Source organism: Lepidothrix coronata, unplaced genomic scaffold (genome assembly GCF_001604755.1).
Source record: "Lepidothrix coronata isolate B3197 unplaced genomic scaffold, Lepidothrix_coronata-1.0 Scaffold5, whole genome shotgun sequence".
Taxonomy (NCBI): domain Eukaryota; kingdom Metazoa; phylum Chordata; class Aves; order Passeriformes; family Pipridae; genus Lepidothrix; species Lepidothrix coronata.
Window position 1 is genome coordinate 1,849,639 of NW_016690185.1, and position 21,821 is coordinate 1,871,459.

At 36.4% G+C, this 21,821-nt stretch overlaps 1 protein-coding gene across 6 annotated transcripts in view; it reads right to left on the bottom strand.

The window, feature by feature from the left end:
• Positions 1-21,821, bottom strand: part of WASF1 (WAS protein family member 1) — an 86,070-nt gene that overhangs the window by 23,351 nt on the left and 40,898 nt on the right. For 2 of the 6 annotated variants that reach the window (XM_017827073.1, XM_017827065.1), the window contains exons 1-2: positions 13,665-13,691; positions 6,472-6,632 (exon numbers count right to left, since the gene is read on the bottom strand). In XM_017827073.1, the coding sequence (XP_017682562.1) occupies positions 6,472-6,632; positions 13,665-13,687 (184 nt within the window). In that variant the 5' untranslated portion in view covers positions 13,688-13,691. Of the gene's footprint in view, positions 1-6,471; positions 6,633-8,721; positions 8,919-13,664; positions 13,692-15,633; positions 15,722-21,821 lie in introns of those variants that run through there. The other 4 variants (XM_017827082.1, XM_017827098.1, XM_017827106.1 and 1 more) reach the window with 3 other exon arrangements.

Below are 21,821 nucleotides of genomic sequence, written 5' to 3' on the forward strand. Positions count from 1 at the left end.
GCAGCCTATAGGAAACATGGGCTAAATTTTATGTATCTATCTGGACAAATAAACTGAGCACCTACCAGTGCCCAGTGCCACAAAACAGCATCATTTTCAGAAATTCACAAGGATGACTGGTAAAACTCAGGCCAACGCAAGATGCAGCAAACACGAAAACCAAAATAAGACCAATATTGCCAAAAGTATTAATCTTAATTAATTTAGCCTTAAATAATCCATCACACTTCTAGAGATAGTGTTAGGGGGGTGTTAACATTTACACAAACAAAATCAAATCCAACATTAAATTAATTATAAAAATATGTATTATGTTAAATATGTGGTGAGATTATTAAGTGCAAAGTATAATGAAGTGTTATGTCATTAAATTTAATATTAATAAACATTATTTTAATATTGAAATAGTAAATATTTTGATATATTGAAATACACAAACCACAAAATAATATTACCGTTTAAAAATATAGGTTTGGTCATTTTTAAAAAATACGTAGAAACAGACAAAATATCTGAAAGAATAAGCTAAGAATTCAGTCTGTTACCCACCTATACTCTATCATTCCTTGATTTCTATTATTTCAATCTCATTCAAAAACTAAACAGTATTTTTGCCCGGTACACTTTACTAAAAAGTAAAAGCACAGAACAAGAGCAGCTGTAAAATCTGTCTCATGTCCCACTGCACAATTCTTTCCCAATACACTATGCCAAATTACATTATTCACTACTGAATAGTTCCTTCCTACACAATATAGTGTATTCATTAGAAAATATTTTTTCAGGATAATTACTTACCACATAAGCCACTAACTATATATAATCCAGGTCTTTCTATAAAGCAAAATAAGAAAGGTATTCTAAGTCCTCCTCCATTAATTCTGACATGTAATTTAACATATCTATTGCCTGTTGATGCAGCTTCAGTTCTTCACAACATAATCTAATTTTTAGCAAAAATAAGGTATATCTGAGTTTCACTTAAAAGTCTAGACTTTTTTCTAATCAGGATCATTTCAATCTCACAGCTCAGTGACTAGGAGACAGACTAAAAGCTAGGAGAGTGAACCTGGAGATAAGAACCTTGGTAGATCCTTGAGAATTTCAGTGGCTATGCCTGAGCAAGCTCTGAAAAACCATGTACTAAATACATAGCACTGATGCTAACTAGGAACCTTCATTATGAGGGTGTAAGAGCAGTCCACAAGGATTGGATTTAAGGGTTATAACAGAGTGTCAGAGTATTGAAGGGACAACTTGGTTCCGTTAGTCAGGAAAATTGACACAGGCATTTATCAGACAACCTGACTGATCAAAAGTATCAAATAAACTTTGTTAAAGGTCATATCTGGAGCAAGTCTGAAGCTTCTTGTTGACATCCAAAAAGAAAAAATCAGACTTCAAAATTCTTCAGCCATGATAGTCTGTGATATCATTTGTTACCTCCCAGTGAGGACATCATCAAGTAAATTGGCTGAGATTATCCATTACGCATTCAGAAATCTGTGAAAGGGACTGATGAGAGCTGAACTTGTGTTGAAGGTACTAGTCTAAAGATCATTTCATAGGGAAGTCTTGCTCTTCCTTTCCTTTCTAATATCACCCAAATTCACTGCTCTATGTAGGAAGGAATTAACGACAGGCAGGACTTCTTTTCTGCTAACACAGTTGTTTTCAATGAGACATTACTGACCATTTGTTCATCCCCTCATTACCATTTGAGACAGACACAAAAGAGCATCACTTTGCCAATACCACTACTGCTAGGGACACAAGATCAAGAAATCAGACAAAGTCTTTGGGGATGGGGGTCTCTCAATCTAAGTTAGTCTTTAGTTTTCAAGTCCATCAATTTCTTTACCCCATGTACCGAAGAACACTTTTTCTAGTGTTCCCTGGCAATTGTAGTAATAATGAAGAAAGAGGAATGACTAATGAAGAAAATTCACAGAGAATATTGAACATGCTTCTGAGCACGCTGAGAAGGAGGATCTGCATGGCAGGGCTCGCCAGAGGGGTTCTGCTGTTTCTGGAATGCTGACTGAAGCTCTGGCTGAAGATCTGTGAAGACTTACTTCCAATCATGCAATCATTCAACCTTACCATCTGCTGAAGATGTTGTCCCTACAGGATGAAGAGAGAGACTGGTTTTTGAAGAGGCCTGGTTCTAAAGATCAGTTGCACTCCAGACACCTCACTGCTAAGTATTTCTGGAGAAACATTTCCTACTTACTGAATGTTAACATCTTAAGCTATGGCAAACTGTAGGTTTTCCTGAGGTGAGAAAGTGTCTCTCACAAGGTGAACAGCATTTAAAACCCTCTAGGGGATGGCATGGTAAGCAAAAAATAAGAAAGAGAAGTTAAGCGAGTCTGAGAGGAAAAAACAAGGGGGAGAAATAATTTGCTCTAAAGTCAAGTTTTCACTCCTGAAAACTAACAAATAAGGAGCAAGGAAAAGAAAGAATTAGAAGAACACGGTAAAAATAGGAAATACTACATAGAAAAGATAGAAAGAGGGAAAAGGCTACTGAAGGTTCAGTGTCAAGTGAAAATCATTTTCACTAACATAAAAAGCACTCCAGCTTGGCAAAGAGTTATTCAGCAGTCTCCTTCTTTATGCAGAGGTAAAAGAAAAAAATGGGGAATGACATCTTGCTATGATTGAATAAAAGGTTTACTCTGAATGCCTGCAATATAAATATTCAGTAAAGGAACATACTCAAAAGGAGAAATGTTCTCCTCCCTCTACACGGAGGTGTCAGAGACCAGGGCCAAGAACAAACCCCATCAGTTAGGTTTCTTATGTGGTACTGAGATTCTGTGTCGAGGGAACAGCTGAATAAAAGGAAAACCAAGATTGGCCAATAGCCGTGAACAAAATGAGGAGGCTACATGTACACAATAGAACAATTTATCCATCTTCTAACAATGGCACAGCTACACAATGCTATCACTTGTGTTTCACGTACGCGGGAATGTTATGGCCTGACATACACCAACATACACCAACTCAGGCAGAACGGGAGTACTAATGCATATGCAATATTGCTGAAAAAAATAGGTAAGCACCTAGTATCTTCTCCAAAGCAGATACTGTCAGAAAGCAAGAAATACAGGGAAGAATGGCTAGGAAACTAAAACAGCTGTTGCTGTTGTCCAGAGAGTTTCTGTTGCCACAGTGCAAAGAAAAGCTGTCAGAACGCAGATCCTTTTATGAAGTAAGAGAAGACTGGGAATAGACAGCAGGGAAAAATTCACTTACTGGTAACTTTTTATGTTTTATCAAGACAGACTGATGTGTTTTCATGCTCCAGGGAGAAAGGCAAGGATTATCACTTGAAGCAGAAATTAATATTTCGTCCTCTCATCTCTACTTCTTTTAAAAGGTCAAAAAATTTCTCAAACTGAACAATTAAAAGCAACACGTCAAATAAGCTATGAAAGGGTTGGCAATTTGTATGAAAATACATAGCAGCTATCACTGACATACTGGTGTAAATCTCTTTTCATTTTATATTAAAACACAGGAAATCAGAATTCCTGTCATTTAATAGGTATTGTTTCTTATTGCATATATAACTTAAACATAGTATCAAAGATCATCAAGTCCTGTTCAGGTTGAAAAGGCCTTCAGAAGTCATCTAGACAAACACCCTGCACAAAGCAGATCCAATTAGATCCAGCTGCTTGACTAATCCAGTCAAGTAGTTAATGTCTCCAAGAATGGAGATCTAACAACATACATGACAAAACTCTACACTTAGTTTTTCTCGATAAGGGATTTCGGTCTCGTTTAAAGTACTGGAGGCTCCAATTCCAAGAGAGCACTCCTTCGCCAAATCATGTTAGAAGAAGGGGTAAGAATGGTTGATCATGAGAGTCATAACCATAATGGCAGAAGATTGATCCTCTATTTGAGGACCAGTAAATGAAAAATTTTAGAGGAAAAGATGACCGATTATTAATCAGGTCAAAGACCATTCATTTAAATTTCCATAACTTTACCATCAAAAGCAAAAGCAGCTCCAGTTTAAAGGAAATGAAACCCTATCCAACCAATTTCCACCCTCAGAGTAAAGCCTCATTTCACCTACAACTTAAAGGCTGATTCTCAAACATGCACATTATTCACAGAAAACAAAAAGCGAAGGACTGCAGAGAAGCTCGTTGCCAGGGGACTGCTGCGAAACCATGCCTGCTGGCTGTGACTCACAGGCAACTACTGAAATTTATCTGCATGTCAGCAGGCCTTGCTGCACGCACGTAACAGTGACACGCCAAGAGAAGACTGGTTATTCGGGTTTAAACATGAGAGACAAAACTCCTATGCCAGAACTCCCAAATATTTTTGAACTTGTATTGCTACTACCATAAAAAGGCAGAAAAACTAAAAGAGTTCTGAAACAAAATACTTTCACAGGTACTCACACCTTTGTAACATGATCTCCATTTCTATAGAGCAATCCTTAACACTGCTGAGAAATAAGGACTGTTTTGCAAAACATGTCCTATTTTAATTGTAGGAAAAATGTGTTGTTTTTTTTTGAAAACATACACAGTATAAACTAAAAACAGTATAAACTAAAAACTTTGTTCATTTGGTATAAACACTGCCTGTAGAAGACCTACAAACACCATGATGCTATTTAGAAGGAAGAACAAAACATTGAAATAACAGGTTCTGCTCATTAGTGTTTAACTTCTAAAGAATTCACAATTACCTATTCTGGGCTTGCTGTTCCAGAGTAAACAAATGCATTTTCCTTTCTGTTTTACCTTCCTTGTCATATCCAAGATTGCATGCGTTTCTGACCACTAGTGAGTCACCAGTTCATGACAGAAACACGTCTCAAGTGAAAACAGCTAATTTAGGCTCATTCCCAACTATGCATATTTCATGTAAGAACCACATTCTTTTTACACAAAAGGAGTTATACGTAATTACAGTCACATTCCCTTGCAAGTGTTTCTCAGTGCTACACATTAGGCAAACTATGTAACATATGTGGGAGCATTCAATAGATATTCTTCAATTCTTTTTTTTCCCTTTAATTGAGTTCTTTCTGTTCTGGTATTGCTTCATCCAGACCTCCTCCTAAGCAGCTGTACACATAGTGTCGGATACAAGCTCTGTATACCAAGAAAACATAGCAAGGGCAGCTGAATCTCAATAGGTCAACCTGAGACCATGATATTGAGCCAGAAGTTGGTGTTGGGTTTAAGGTCAAATGATACTTCCAAATGAAAATATCAAATATAAATTTGGTTTGCCACCTACAAAAGGAAATTCCCCCAGATGAAGCATATAATCAAATAAGATTTTTTTAAAACAAGCAAACAAAAATAAAATAATGTAATACCAGTAAGAGTGACTTGGAAGGGGAAGCTAGGACGCGAGCCACTAGTCTGAGAAGGGCTTTTGTCAGAATGACGCAAAACTACAGATGATGACCATATACTGCATCCTAATATGACCTGCTCTTGGTTCACTGGAAAGTATTTAAATAGTTAACTTCCTTTGTTACTGCAGGTATATTAATAATGGTCATATTTACGTGCTGTAAGCATTCCTGTCTCAATTGCATAATTCAGTGTCCTCAATTAGTGTTTTCCACCTAATGGCATCCTAACAGCTTTAAAAGGCTGCCACAACAGGCTTACTGTCAAACCAATAATTAAATCAATCTAATTAAGAAATTAGTCTACATTACCTATGACTAAGATAATGATGACACTGAAAGACTTTTCACACTGTAGATGTACATAAATGCACATTTAAATATTTAATGTGTTGATAGTCTTACTAATGTCCTAGTGGTTAAAAAGCACCTGTAGTATTGGAAATCCAAAATGTTATCATACTGGTTCATCCGACAACTTATTTAAGTTGCTGTAACTTAAAGCCTTTTCAGCAAAACTCCCTCACAGTTCTACAGTTTGAGAAGTATTCACTCCTCTCAAATGCACCAAGGGTACAATTGTTGACAGAAGGGAGAATAGGAAGAAAAATCATTAACTGTCTGAAATACTATGTAATAATTACATTTTTGGGTTTATTATTTCAGAAGGTAACTACATTTTTTTTCTGAATGACAACAACATGACCAAGGGCTTAAGTTAAGTGAATTAAGTAACCAATGATATATTCCTCATTATGTCACATTCCCTACTCAAGAATTGCTCTGAGGTTGGCAATTACTGACTTCATTAACTCCCAGCTATCTTTTTCTGTCATCTTCTACTGGTAACAGAAATATATGGATGAATTGTTTTAAGACATGTCGCTAGAAAAATTCCTAGCTTTCTTTCACAGAAGTCCATGCTAGTCACTAGCCACGAAAGGAGTACATTCAAGACTCAGTGACAATTTTCAACTGAGAATTTGAAAAAGTGTTCGTACTTCAAACACAAAAACTGTGACTGTAAAATATATTAGTTCCAAATACAGCTATTAAGACAACGTACTTACTTAGGCTACTCAGTTGTCTGATTATATTTGCCAAGGAGATGTTGGTGACACATTCCAATTCATTCTTGATACCTCGGGGCAGAGCGGTGTGGCACAGGTGCCTGGGGTCTATGTTCCTTTTTACCAGCGGCATTCTGAAATGTATCAGAGGACCAGCACACCTGCAAAGGAAAGAGACACGATACTGTTATAAGTCTAATTATATTTTAAATTTAGGTTATGCGTAAAGTTAAATCAACTAATCCTAACAAGATAAAAATAGCTCCATAATACTGATAGAATTCATTGCTCTGTGAGTACATAAATATTTTTTTCTTTGCCCAAAGAAAGATTTGTTTCATTCTCTCTCTTTAAATCCTTACCCGATTGAGATTTCAGTGAAGAAATAACTTTTTACAGTTCAGGTTTTTTATTCCCCCCCCCCCCAAAAAAAAAGACGGGAAAATCTTTGTAGTACAAACCCATTAAAGAAAGATTGAGTTCTTGATGAACTACTTCCTTATTCAGGCCAAGCAAAGTCCAACAACAAATTCCCTTTATTATGAGGTCAAAGTCAAACTAGTTGTCTATTACACTCAAAAGGTAGATATGATTTATTCATTTTGTCCTGTTACTAGCAGGAGTCACCCTTCTAATTTGAACATCACTTCTAAAACATACCTAGTCACGGTAAGAAAAGAGAAGATGCTTCCCTTCCACACTTACACTGCTACTGACAATAAATTAATTTAAGAATGTGTCTTCCAAATACAAAAGTCTCCACAGTAAACTTCTCCAGACTGAAAGGCAAACAAGTTTTCCACAACATAACCTCTATGCAATCCCAGTCCCTCAACCAGACAGCCTGACACAGTTCCATCTGTCCTCTGCTTAGAAGTTTTACCCCAAAATGTTCTCAGGATGCAAGCCAGGCTTCATGTTGAGTCACAGAATGCATCCTCCCTACAGTATATATTGAGACACTGTTATTCTTACTTGGTCAAAACTGAGAGATTTTTTGCATAAGAATAACACAAGGCCATGGTGGTAGAGCTGAAATTTTGTTGACATGGAATGGCATAGTGAATTAAGAGTCAAAGGCAACTGTAATGGAGTACTTTCCCCTTGAAGACTGCTTAGATTTCTCCTTGCCATGTTTTCTGGGAGTATATTCTTTCACTGAAGCCAGGACTCGTACCTGAGTGACGCAGGCAGGATCCTTAAATCTACCTGAGAAACACCTCTGTGTCGCCAGGATGTGATTAGATGCCATTCATTGCATTTTAACATCATGTCTACCACCCTTATTTTCTTGAGAGAACAACAAAAAATATTTTATGTTTTTGAAGGATAAAAGTCAATAAAAATGATTCTTATGGTCACTGGCTAAAGGGAAATACTATACAGTTCTTAAACTTGTGTAACTATTTTCTCAATATTAACAGTAAAAATTATGGAAGAGTGCATGGGGCAGGGTTAAGTATAAGAACAGGGTTTTATTCTTATTTTTATTTTCTAGAAATACCCCAAATCTTCCTAGTCGCTAAACATCCAAGTACTGAAAAGTTAGCTGTTACACAGAAACTAAATAAAATAAAAAGTGCAAATCTGAACATTATCTCAGATAGAAGCAATGAAAAAGTGTTTATAAACCCTTAACTACAGGTTTGTTATCACAGTTCCCCACCAGAAAATAAAGGAACCATTCTGTCACTGTCAAAGAAACACAACAAATGATACATGAGCAATGTTCTACAGAAGAAATTAAATATTAATTCCAGAGTTGAGCCCTTTCTTGATTACTGCTTTAATGATACTGCTGTATAAACAGCACAGTAGACAAGTCTTTTAAAAATGGTCCAAACAAGTATGTAAAAAAAAACATTTTCACAGAAAAATTTCACAATTTCAATGCTTTCTAATATCTGAATAATGCCGTTGTGGCTGTCCTACAAAAACATACAGCATAACAAGAAAAGGGAGCAGTGGAAATAGTAAGTATGGTAAAAGGAATAGTTTCCAACAGGAATAAACTTGGAAGGGAAACAAACGACACAAGATATAACTGACACCTTTGAAATTATGCATCATGTTTGAAAACTATGCAAAGCCTGAACAGAGAATATATACCCAATTCCCACAAAAATTAAGCCAAGGAGATAACAAAGGAAAATATCACTCAAGCATGCTTAAGACAAAGGAAAAGGTATTTTACACAGTGTTTAATAAATTCTGGAACTCATTGCCACAGGATGCTGCATACAAAAGTACCTGCTGGTAATTTGTCCACTATGGACCTCATATTCTTTGCAGTTTGTTGCAACCACTAGAAGGTCTTCATGATTCCTGCCCAAGTTAATTTAGTGATCCCAGCACAGAGAGCAACAGGTGTGTGACAGTAAATGGAACTTTACTGTACCCATAGAATTTCTTCTCTCCTATAAAAGATGTTTCCTACCGTAGTTCTTAATAAGAAAGGTGAAAAATTCTGAAATCACTATATTTATACGCAGCTTTAGAGCTGTGAAGAGGAAAAAAACAAAAAAAGGCATTGTTACAGTCTAGTATATCCTTTAGGTTAAACACAAAAAAACCACACTTCCCCACCACCACTTGCTACCAAACCATGCATTACCCAAGCCCCTGGGGCAGCAAAGGAAAAATTCATTCCTCGATCATGAAATCCTGTTACCATGTCATTCCCAAGTAAACTCTGCGAAGTGTTCATAATCCCAGCCAGGCAGAAGAGAGAAGCAGCTTGTCAGTGCATAAGAGGATCCCTCGACTGAAAGGTTACATGACACCTACTCAGAGGTTTACAGCTCTCCTCCTGACACACAGGTCTCCCTCTCCTCAGCCCCGCTGCTTCCCAGCTCAAAACTCAGGAAGGCAAGGCAATCCTCAGACACAACTACCTCCTCTTCCCTGCAATCCCACATAAATCTTTTGAGGCAGTTTTTACTAAGTGAAGCAGCACCAGTTTACACCCAGTTATCTGGAAGTACTTTATAGTGATCTTAAACTGAAACTCCTCTTTACAAAGAGATGCCAATCTCTTTCATAGAGGTACACTATCGAAAACTCTTCTGCCCCACTTCCTATACATTCTTTGAAGCACTGAATCCACTTGAGAAGCCAACTCTAATCTTCTTTGCAAACCCCTTCACTACTTCAGTTTCACAACGGCTGGCACAAACTCACCCTCCTCATATGTGCTTCAGGTAGGAGTACAGAATACAAATGTGTGTACATAACACCTGCTTAATGTTTTGGTTAGGTTACCATGCTTTGATACCTGATTTTTTAGGAATTACGTAAAAAGCTCTAGTTGCTTTTCAATTATTTCCTATTACTTGAAAAAAAATGCATAACAATGGCACTAATGAGAGCTAATTAATACGTTTTCAGAAGAACAGCCTTAATGAGATTTGGCCACACTTCTTTTCAAAAAGACACGTTGTTGAGTGTGTTGCACAGCCCTCTTCAGCTATTAGAGGTCTTAAAAGTGAGTGATACTCTTCTACCTCTGTCTCATACTTCTCAAACACTGCTGGCAGCAGCTGAGAATCCTACTCTTGGGACACTTACCCCTGTGCCCACAGCCACCTGCTCCAAACAGGACAGTGTCACCCTGCTGTGGGTGCTGAGAGATTGCCCTGGGGAGCACATATGTAGGAAAACAGCTACCATTTTCCCTTCAACAAGCTCCTGTAGAAATATTTGAGAACTGCAAGATGTGTGGAGAAATGTTACGTGGCTTAGTAGCAGCTTGTGAAAAATCTGAAATGTCAGTATTCACAGTAACAATTCAAGTTTTCTAGCAAGTACAGTAAGACAAGCAGGAATGAAAGCATAACATTAAGGTGGGAAAAACTGTCCAACAGTTTAACTGGTAATTAAATTATACTTCAGTTTCTTTTTCAGAAGACTAATGAAATTTCATGATCATGTGGCTTTTTAATCAAAGTTTACTTCTGATTAGGTTACATTTCATCCTTACTAAAAGTGTCATTATTGTCTTAGCATTAATGAAAGATATTAATCTATAATTTTTCTATAATATACCAATAATGCAGCACTGAATGCCCTTCCTTTCATGAAGTTAAATTTAATTCCAGCCATTTCTGTAGTACATCTTTAGGCCTCAATATTACAATATTACTTGTAATTTTCCTTTAACAATGTGCAACAGCAATGCCTTTCATATGCCCCATTTAATTGATCATGTTCTAGCTGCTGGCAGAACAGACCACAGCTTGAAATGCAGCAATCAATTTAACACTTCCCCCACTCACCCTTAGAAACATAAACAGAATATACAATAGTTTTTATATTTGCTTACATAATCATGTACTAACTGCATCTACGCTATACAGACTTTGGGACAGAATGAAAGTAGCTAATAAAAAAAATCTTAAATGTGTTAATGAATCTGGTAAAATCAGAATTATATCAGTTAAAAAAACAAGCTCATACTCTTGGCAAATTTTCTTCTAATTATACTCCAAGACATCATATGCTACATCAGTTGCAGAAATTCCAAAGATGAAGCTTTTATAGTGCACACCTCTACTATGAAAGGCAATGTGCAAAGACTTCATACAGCTTGTTTCTCTGCAGCTCTCATGGCAAGATCAAGGTGCAGGCATAAGCTTAAGAAGAAACAGACACCTACAGTGCAGTGTCCTTCAACAAAGTAGGCCACTACCACCTACTGCCGAGTCAACATAACGATTTTTAAACTCTACAGGCAATTAACATCCCTTAGAGGATACATCTTGGAACTGACAAGATGACAACTGACATCTTAAATTGACAATTCAACAGAAATGTGTTAAAATTACAGTTTTGAAATACTTTCCATTATGAACCATATCACAGAATGGAAGATCTCCTTGGAACACTTCCCTCAAATCTCAGTCTTCTGCAACTCAATTTCAAAAACTTTTCTAACGGCAAGTAATTAGGAAGAGATGACCTTTTTGTAACTAAAAAACATGCAAAAAATGCAGAATATATTACTAGAATCTGATGTTGACATCACTGCTGTTTAAGAATGAGTGTAAAATGAAGAGTTTACATCTTAAGACCTCCTATACTAGACTGTCTTCAAAAAATTTGCTACACATTTATAGAATCACAGGATCATAGGATATACCGAGTTGGAATGGACCCATCAAGATCATCAAGTCCAACTCCTGGCCCTGCACAGGACACCACAAGGATCACACCATGTGCCTGAGAGCATTGTCCAAATGCATCCTGAGCTCAGACAGGCTTGGTGCTGTGACCACTTCCAGTATTCAATAACCCTCTGATATCCAACCTAAACCTCGTCTGACCCAGCTTCATGCTCTTTCCTTGAGTCCTGTCACTGGTCATGATAGTTTGGTCAACTTAAGAAGCAATGTCTCTATAGGGCATAGGAAGGAAGTAGATAATTTATTTTTTAATTAAACCACAGAGTCACTAACAAAATGTTTCATATTTTATCTGTAGTCACAAATGTAAAAAATACTGTTCCTCAAGTAATATCAACAAGCAATCTCTCAAAACAGTCTCTAAATATTCTGTTGCTGAACTGAAGATAAGACTATTCAGGGATAGATTAATATGTCACTGAAGGCTCTGTCTCAGTAACATTAGCAAGATAATAATGAACAGATTGTAAAAACCAATCTACCTCATATAACTATAAAAATATTTTTAAATAATTTGTAATTTTTATTCTGTATTTAATAATGACTGCTGTATCATTTTAATTGTCTGTGGCAATTAGTATTTTCCTCTTACAGAACAATCTGTAATCATCTCAGCACATCTGTCATATCACATAAGCAGAAAAGACAACGCAGTCACAAAAATGGGTAGGACTTGAGTTCTATTCAATCTCTAAGGCTAATTATAGACAGAGCTAAAAAATTACTTTTCAGGTATTACCATCCAGCCAAATTTCTCTCAGATGTGTATCTCAAGACTACAATCTCTCCCCCATGCATGTGTGCACACCTGCACACACAGAGGCACACTCATCTTTAAAACACATGAAAAAAATATTTCAAAATCAATTTGGATGTGATTACAGACACAAACCACAGCCACATCTACTTACTTGTCAAAATTTATAAGTTTATACAAATGAAAAAAGTGCAATAATTTTTACACTGGGGAAAAAAATTGTATTTTCAGCCCTCTATAGGTTATGACTGTAATGAAGTAGTATAATAAAAATGAAGGCAATTTTGGCAAGTTATGGGTGGAAATAAATTGAGTGATTAGTAATTTATATGCTGATTTATGAGAGCTTTATCTGTGATAAATCAGCTTTTAAAAAAAATCTTAAATTGTTATTGTCACTGAGATGACTGGTGATGGCAGCAATAGCAGAATTCTCAGTATGGGTAACACTGCAAAATATGACTCTAGTAGCAATGCAACAAGTACAACTTCATTAATAGAAACAGCAGCAACATTTCAGGGGAGAAAGTTGACATACCAGTTCATAACTACAAGGAAGGTTTTAGAGGAAAAACCAGCATAATTTCAGCAAGTGAAATTGCAATCTGGGTCAAGTCAATGAGCTCTATGTAACAAAATAGCACGCAGCAACCACTTTTTACCCACTGAGTTCAGCCCTGGGGGCTTCCATACCATTTCCCATTCTGCTGGGGAAAATCATTTAAAGTCCACCTCTGGCTACAACCCGCTGTATAGCTTTGGGCTTTCCTCAGTGTCCTCACTCTCACCTGTGTTTTGTTTGTGCTGCCACTGGTCCCTCTTGTCCCAGCATGCAGGTGAGAGAGCCTGTAACCATCATTTATACATTATATAAATGATATAACCATACATTTATACTCTCCTGTCCTCAAACCCTAACGAAAAATTTCACTCCCATTATGTGTACAGAGTAAAAACATAAGGTATCCCAAACACAAGGAGAGAATATGCAGCTCAATACTGGGGGCTTTTCCCCCCAATACAAGTGCAAAATACAATAGTATTAAATACACATCATGTGGATTTTGCAAATTTCATCCCTATTGTTAAGCAGAATTCCTATTAGTGAAGTGGAACTCAAACACAAAGAACTCAGAGCACAGCAGCTCACTAACTGTGGCTTTTCAAGATAGTTTCTTTCTACAAGGCTAAACTCTGCTTGAAGTTTTTTCCTTTGTTTTCACCTATGATTTTCCAGAATATAAACAAGTACCTACTGATTTGTCAATTTATTATGCATTAATTCTTTTCACCATGTTAATTCCCTTATTTCACACTTCCAACAGCTTCCATCTTAACGGTCTTTTAAATGTAAGTCGCTCATGTCAACTTTAACATATCAACAGAAAAAACAGGAAAAAAAAATCCAGCCATCATACCTGCAGTTATTTGTATTGCTAATAATTGTAAAAACATCTCTGTTCATCTTAATAAAGAAGCTATTCAATTCAAATTGCTCTTGGAAAAAAAAAAACGCATTAAAATAAATCAGGTTGAACACTACTACCCTGAACAGCAGGACTGCTGGAGGAAATAAGGCACTAAGCCAGTTACATTTCTGGTTTATAGACAAAATTAAATGAAAAAAGTTAGACATGACACTCTTTAGCATGTCTACAACAAGAAACATTTAAACTTACAAATTTCTTTCACAATAAGTACGCTAAGCAAAAATAGAAATAAAAAATTATAATAAACTTTTTTTGGTATAACAACTTACTTCCAAAATATATATATAACATAGAAAACACAGAACAGACAAAGAATAAAATTTCTGACTAAAAAGCCTTCCTATGTATATTTAAAAAATAAAATAACAACACTAAGGATTTCCAGATATTAGATGGGAATTATTTGGTATTTGCTTTTGGTTTTCCTTACAATTCTACTTCTTAGTAGCTTTAAACTAAAACTTTAGTTACATATATGATGATCCAATTCCTTCATAACCTGTCATATTTTAAGTTTACAAAACAGTAATCAGAAACTGAATAGAATAAAATTGCATTCTTCAAATCCAAATCCTAAAGTCACAAAATACTAATCACCAATTTTTTACCTTCCAATATTGAAACTGCAGCATTGAACTACAGCAAATACTTACAAAATCAATCTTGTGAATAGTTCATAGAAGAGATGAGAATCACTATCCCTAAAGAGGCATAAGCTGTAATGATAGTTTACTAAAAAATTAATTACATTATTCATATGTCCATATATAAATGGAGAAATATTTAAGTCATATGGAACCACATTGCACTTCATTGTTAGGATATTAATCAAGAAAAAAACAGTGACTCCTTGCACTTGCTTTTCTACTAAGCTTTTTGAAGAAGCTTATTTTAAAAATATAAAACAGATGAACAATATATTTGCATAACAAACCTGGACAGACACATGCAGCTACCTTGAAACAGAAATCTTTTAAATTATTACATGTAAGATTAGAAAAAGAGCTGCAAAATTTCTTACCAGCATTACTAAATATTATTCAGAATACCCTGTACTCATTAATTTTCTCCTAGTGAGCTCCTGTCAGGTCATTTGATTAAAAACAATTTTGGAAGTATCCTGGGTTCTAATTTAGGTGCAGCCAAGAATGCTCAAATTAATTTTTGATTACAAGTTTTCCTCTGTTCCCCAAAGGCTAAAAATGTATTAAAGCATAACATAGTATGGGACCTGAAATTGCTTTTTGAGACCTATGTTTTATCTGATGACATTTTTTCTCTCTGCATTAATCTCGTCTTCCTGTTAACAGTTTCTGTGTATGGTGTATAACACAAAAGCCCTATGATGGATTGCAACAAAAGCTCTTTATTATAGCCTTGACAGAGACAGATAACTAATCCAATGTTAATTTAAAATCAAAACCTTAGTACCAGAACTAAGGGTACAGTTTCTGTGGTTTTAGCATATCATAACATGCAACCTCTGAAAATTTTCTACAGTTTTCCTTGAAAATATATATTCTACACATTAACAGTTACCTTTGTTACATAGTCCTTTACCAGTCCAGGATAAGACCTATTTAACGCACATATCAATTTTATAACAATCTTATAAAACTTGCCAAATGCAAATAAAATCAATGCCAGTATATTTCTGTTGCACAGATAAAACCACTTGCTTTTGAACGAACAGTTTTTCCTGGCAGTAAATGATAAATATTTAAGGAATAGGTACCTGAACTTCCCAGCTGCTAAGAAAAGCAACCTGGTAGGTACCGGGCAGATAAGGTGATTTCACCCTGGCTACGGCACTGAACTGCTGTGTTCCCCATCGGCAGTGCCCTGCCAACTTCCAGAACTCCTCCCGTCGAGGGAGCCCCCGGGCTGGGGCACTGTTCGTCGCAGCCAACACCTCCCACGGCAGCTCCAAAACAGGGCTGGCCCTCGCACCAAGGCATTAGAATTCAACACACAGTGCCCTGCCCTAACAACAGAGCTGTCCTTACAAAGGAAACGCAGACGCGCTCGCCCCCGGTGACCAAAGCCTGCCCTTTTTTCCCCAGACACAAGAGGAGAACCCCCTGAAGGCAAAGCGATTAAGAAATAATTATTCCTTTGGTACCGAGCTACTACTGGTAAATATTAAATTACGATGTGCCAAAAATGAAATAAATAAGTTGCTGTGCACTGGTGAGGCAAGGAAGGAGGGGGAATACAACAGTCTGGGTGTTGTGTTGATCTTACTGATTAATCTGAGAAGGAAATTGAATGCTAATGAAATAATAAATGATGCTGGGAATCTACAGTAGTAATGAGACCAATGTACAGATGGCAGTGACTAAGAAACGTCACACAATGCAGTTCCTGTATATTAATTCACCAGTGATACACACTATATTAACTAGTACTCACTAAAATAAATAACAGGTGTCAACAATGACTATCGGAAGCTTTTTGTGCCTCAAAACATTATTAGAGATTTCAAGAAGTGATGTTAGCACTGGAGGAGCCACGAATGAGTCACATATTAAAAAAGGAAATTTTCGCTGCACTTTATCCTATGATACCAACTGCCTGAATGCATTTTATGCTTGGATACCAAATCCACAAATGACAGATTACTGGTTTTGATTTTCTTTTTCACAGTCTTAAAGAAAGAATTAAGATATACCAACTATCAAGTGGGATATAAAGATGTGTAATAATCACCTTATTATTACTAGCTGAGCTTCTTTGTAGATGAATTTCCCCCCTTGTGAACAGTGAAATTCCTGAGAAGAGGATTTGTTGCAAAAAATGCCAAGGCACAGAAACAGTATTTTTCCCTGTCTACTGCCATTTATGCTACTTAACATGTTTGAAGAGCCATGCTGCAGGAAAAAGGTATTAATATCTACAGAGAAGCTGTTTACTTTTGAACTGAAATGCTATTAAATATTCAACAGCACAGAAACAGTCCCATTCAAATATCATCATTTTACATAGGGGATTTCCAGTAATTTCTTGGGTAAACTCTTCTACAACCAACTACATCTCACACACAGAAAAATGTGTCAATTCTCCCTCTTTCCCTCTGAGTTTTGTTCCTCTGTACTTTCAGATTACATGCATTAATTCTTATTCTCATTGTTCGCAACATTCAGGTATTTATAGATTTCATACACTTTCTGTGCTTGCAATTCTACCAAGGTATAAATTTCTGTTCTCATTTAGCAGAAAAAAAACCATGGAAGTGTCACTGAGTCCAGTAATGTTTATTACTCGTGCTCAAATACCATCTAATTTATCGGTACTTGTTGGAATCCAAAATTGAAAGCAGCATTCTGGATGCATTCGTGTTACATAAGCATACCTAAACAAGTCTAAACATCAGGATGGTGTTCAGCTGGCAATGTGCGCTGGCAATTTAGAAAGCCAACTCTATCCTGGGCTGCATGACAAGCAGTGTGACCAGCAGGTCGAGGGAGGGGATTCTCCCCCTCTACCTTGCTCTCCTGAGATCCCACCTGGAGTACTGCACCCAGTTCTGGGGTCTCCAATATATGTGTAGTGACAGTAGCATGTAGTGACAAGACGAGGTGTAATGGCTTTAAGCTGGAAGAGTTTAAATTACATATTTAATGTTTAGATTATATAATATGAAGAAATTCTTTACTGTGAAGGTGGTGAGGCATTGGCACAGGTTGCCCAGAGAAGCTGTGAATGCCTCATGCCTGGAACCGTTCAGGATGGAGGGGGCTCTGAAAAACCTGCTCTAGTGCAAGGTGTCCCTGCCCATTGCAGGGGGTTGGAAGTAGATGATCTTTAGAAGTCCTCTCCAACCCAAATCATTCTGTTTCTGTGAATACTTTTAGTTGTAACATTATTGGTTGCTATCATCTACTCCAAATTTGCACCTGCATAAATTAATTTTTGCAAATTTTTTTTCCCCTGATTAAGTTTCTTGTTTGGATGTCCATTGAATGTTGAGGTCTGAGGCCCAGCCTCTCAGCTCCTGGTCCTTTAAGTAACTATTCTGAAGTTAAATGAGATTCTTTACAGGATCACACTTACAACTTGCAATAGGAAGGTTTTTTCTATTAGCCTAATTTATATGACTTCCAAAGAATAAATAAACTTTTACAGAAGATCGAAGAAGCTACTCATGCCAATATTTATTAAGAAGAAATGTGACGCTATTTGCCCTTCCTTCATAACAATTTGATGAAAGATTATATAAAAGAACAGGTACTCAGAAAATTTATGTAGCAAGTGGGGATTATATGCATGAAGGTTTTTAAATGTTATATTTTAATAAATGAATTCTAATATTTAATTATTTCAACGCCTTAAAATATATCACACAGAAAACCTCATTTTCCACACAAAATTAGATTTCCTTGTAATTGCATAAGCAGCATTTAAAGACCTTATATTTACATATGTATTTTTCCCTGAATTTAAATACTGAAATTAATTCTAGCCACCATTTACTTTCTCTGTCCATGGCTGAGTTTAAGAAATATTTCTGCCAGGAAATGAATAAATATTGCAGAGTATATTAATTTTTTTGTGAAGATTAGAATGAATTAAAGCTAGTCCTCTCAAGGCTTTTGTATCATGGTTGATTGTGAGCTTTAACTAAAGATGTTCCCATAATTGGGATATCCGTAGAAAGCCTTTCCTCTCTGGTTTCCCGTATCTATTTACAGGTAAATCAACACTGTCACCTTTCCATTGCCCATAACATTTGCAAAGACATACATTTTCATAATATGTGCAGTAGTTTAATGGTGTTTCAAATATCTGTTCCTCTATGATATTTCTCTCAAGTCTGAAGTCATTTAGAAATTATTGGGATGAAACAGGAATCAGACAAACAGAAAAACCCTCCTTTTCTTGACCCCAGGCTTGGAAATTTGATTTTTAAAATTTTTAAGTTGGTTTTGTGCTATGCATTGAACAACAATTATTTAAAGTTATAGTTTAAATAACTGAGTGTTTTCAGCTGTGCTTTTGTCTTACATCAGACTTCTTAATAGAGGTAAAGGTACACCTACAAGGTTGATGGCATCAACAGTATTAAATCACTATGAGCAAAAAACCTGCAGGTACATATTTATCAGGGAAAAGAAGGTGTTCTCAGTCTGCAGGGAAAACATCCTCAGGACTGTTAAACGTGACAATCATAGTATCTTCCGTGATAAAGAAAAACACTGACTAAATACAGATCTCTGCTGGCTCCTTTCAGGGAGTCAAGGAACCACAGACATGAAAAGCAAAAGAAAAGAAGGTGAATCTGTTTATTCTTGATGCAATAGAGCAAAAAGATTAGCCTAGCCAGCCAAGAGGAAGGGCAGATCTTGTACAGCAGTTAATAAAAGTTCGCTCTTTCTCTCTTAACAAGTATTTAGCAAAGAGCAGATGATAGAATATGGATGTAGAAATGAGATTTATCTTTAGCTGTCTCTACAGGGAGCTCTGAAAAGATAGCTTGAAACTGTTAGACTTTGAACTAGCACATATAATTATCAAGTAATAAAGTTACCTGTTTGCCTCAAAGGTAGATAAAGTAAACACCAAGGAACTCAATAATTTCAATAATTCCTTTTGCAATTAAAATATGTTAACTGCAGATATTCAGAGAATTCAGGACACAGTATTGGAACGGAATTGTATAAAAAGCTAATTATCAAATACTCATTCTGTAATCTAAATGTTCGTTTCAAGTATAGAAAAAGAGAGGAAGGAAATGGGCATGTCTGGAAAGCCAACAACACAGTCGCTTCATCAGCCTCTGAGGACAGCAGCTGGAAATCACCATACCTAGCTAAATGTTGGAGTTTCCCCAGAACGCACAGAAATCACAGGTGCCTATAAAGAGCAAACCAGTCTGTTTACTTTTTTTTTTCTACCAAGGGTATATGAAACAAACAAGTAATCTAAAAGGCCTTCATGTACTTCAGGTTAACTCTATTTACTCTCTTTGAAGCACAGGCTTCAAAGGAAGGATGATTCTTGCCTCCTGAACAACTGCTGTTAGCAGAACTCACTCAAGAAATGGGAAGACTGATTAAAGGATGGACACAAGATTAAGAGGAATGAATTCATGCCTCCCTTACTGCAGTAATAAAAAGCATTAAGCCACAGAACACTTTGTGGGAAAGCACTTTACACCGAGCAAGCAAATAAGGAAGTCAAATCTTATCCAGCAATTGGGATATTAGCCACAAGCAGAAGAACTTAGTTCCCAGATCTTAATCCCAGAAAATAATTATACACTTAAAACATACACATATTGTCATTAGATAAAACCATATCCAGAATTATTGATTTGAAAATTAGATATGCGTCCTTCCAATTTAATGTTCTGGTTACTTGAAAGGTATTTTTCCTCTATTACCTAGCTCCTTCTCCCCTAGAAAGGAGAAGACATAGGTTTAAATTACCTATCTTGAGTGTTGTACAGATATTTTTCAGTGGTCTAATATGTCATAACCAATCAAATGTGCTATCAGTCAGAGACAGTAATGACCACTCTCAGATGAGATGAAATGGGTCACAGATCTAATCCCCAGGTCACCTTTCCAAGCTTCTCCTGGGAATGATAGAGAATTTAGGAGGCTATCCACATATCTAGACAAATTAGGCACCTCTAAGCAAGTGTGGGTGACTCAAGTTAAATGATTCAAATACGCAGGGAGAAGCCTAATGTATTTATATACACAGCGTTAAGTAGTCTTGGAAAATAAACAGATTTTACTATCTGAGATGTATATATTTTGAGTAGGTAAAATACCATTTGTCATCCTTAAACCACAAACCTAATCCTATGTAATGTAGAAGACAACGCTGTATAACTGTATTTATGAACTAATCAAGCTCCATCTTAAATTTAGTTACAAACTTGCCCTGACATTAAATTTAAGCAAAATTCACTCCTTAGATGACAGGAGATAATATGCGAATTCCATTCTAGATTTATGATTAATATTAATTTTTTCCCATTTTAGAACTGTTCTTCATTGCCCGCTTTTCTTAAAAAATTCTGTCTCTCCAACTGTACTTTGTGCTTTATTATGTTTCCAGTTTTACATAACTAAAACATATTATAATTAAATTTAAGATAATTAAAACCAGGAAACAATATGCCTTTTTGAGAGAAGAACAAGCTGTCTAGTCAAGGAAGTTCAGAGTACCTTGATTATCACACGGACATTGGTTCAACTCAAGAGGTGTTCTTAAAATATTGATTCAGGTTATTTTATTAACTTACAGCTAGGACACTGTAATTAGTATGTTGATGAAACACCAGTCAGGAATCCACATAATCTGGAGACATGTCTGAAAAGGAGTGGATGTGGAATTTAACATGGGATTCAGCATAAGGATGGGGTGTTATGTGATGTAGTTATATGACGCATCTTATCAGCGTATAGAAAGAGGATGTAGGGAAACACTAGGAAAAATCCATTGTACAGATCATAGCTTGGAGAAGGTAAGCAGAAGTGGAAACTAAATTCAGTCCAAGCCACAGGTCTGCTGTTCCCCAGTATATAGGCATATCCACAGCCTATTTTTGAAGGGGAAAGGTAAATGTCTACGCAAATATACTTCATGGATTGTAACAGAGGTGGGAGAATTCCACTGATCAATGCCATGAGACTACTAGAAACAAAATGAGAAGTTTCTTCCTCTTTAAAACAGAGCTCTTAACTAAGCAGTCTCTTTGAGACATGGGTAGATAAGAGTATAAAGGCACCACTGTGTCTGGGAAAGTTTCACAAACATTCATACAAATTGGAAACATTCACTGGAGCATGACCAAAGAAGAGCAATGGAGCTGGTGAAGGGTCTGGAGCACAAATCCCATGAGGAGCTGCTGAGAGACTTAGGGTTATTTAACCCGGAGAAAAGGAGGCTCAGGAGTGACTCTACCTCTCT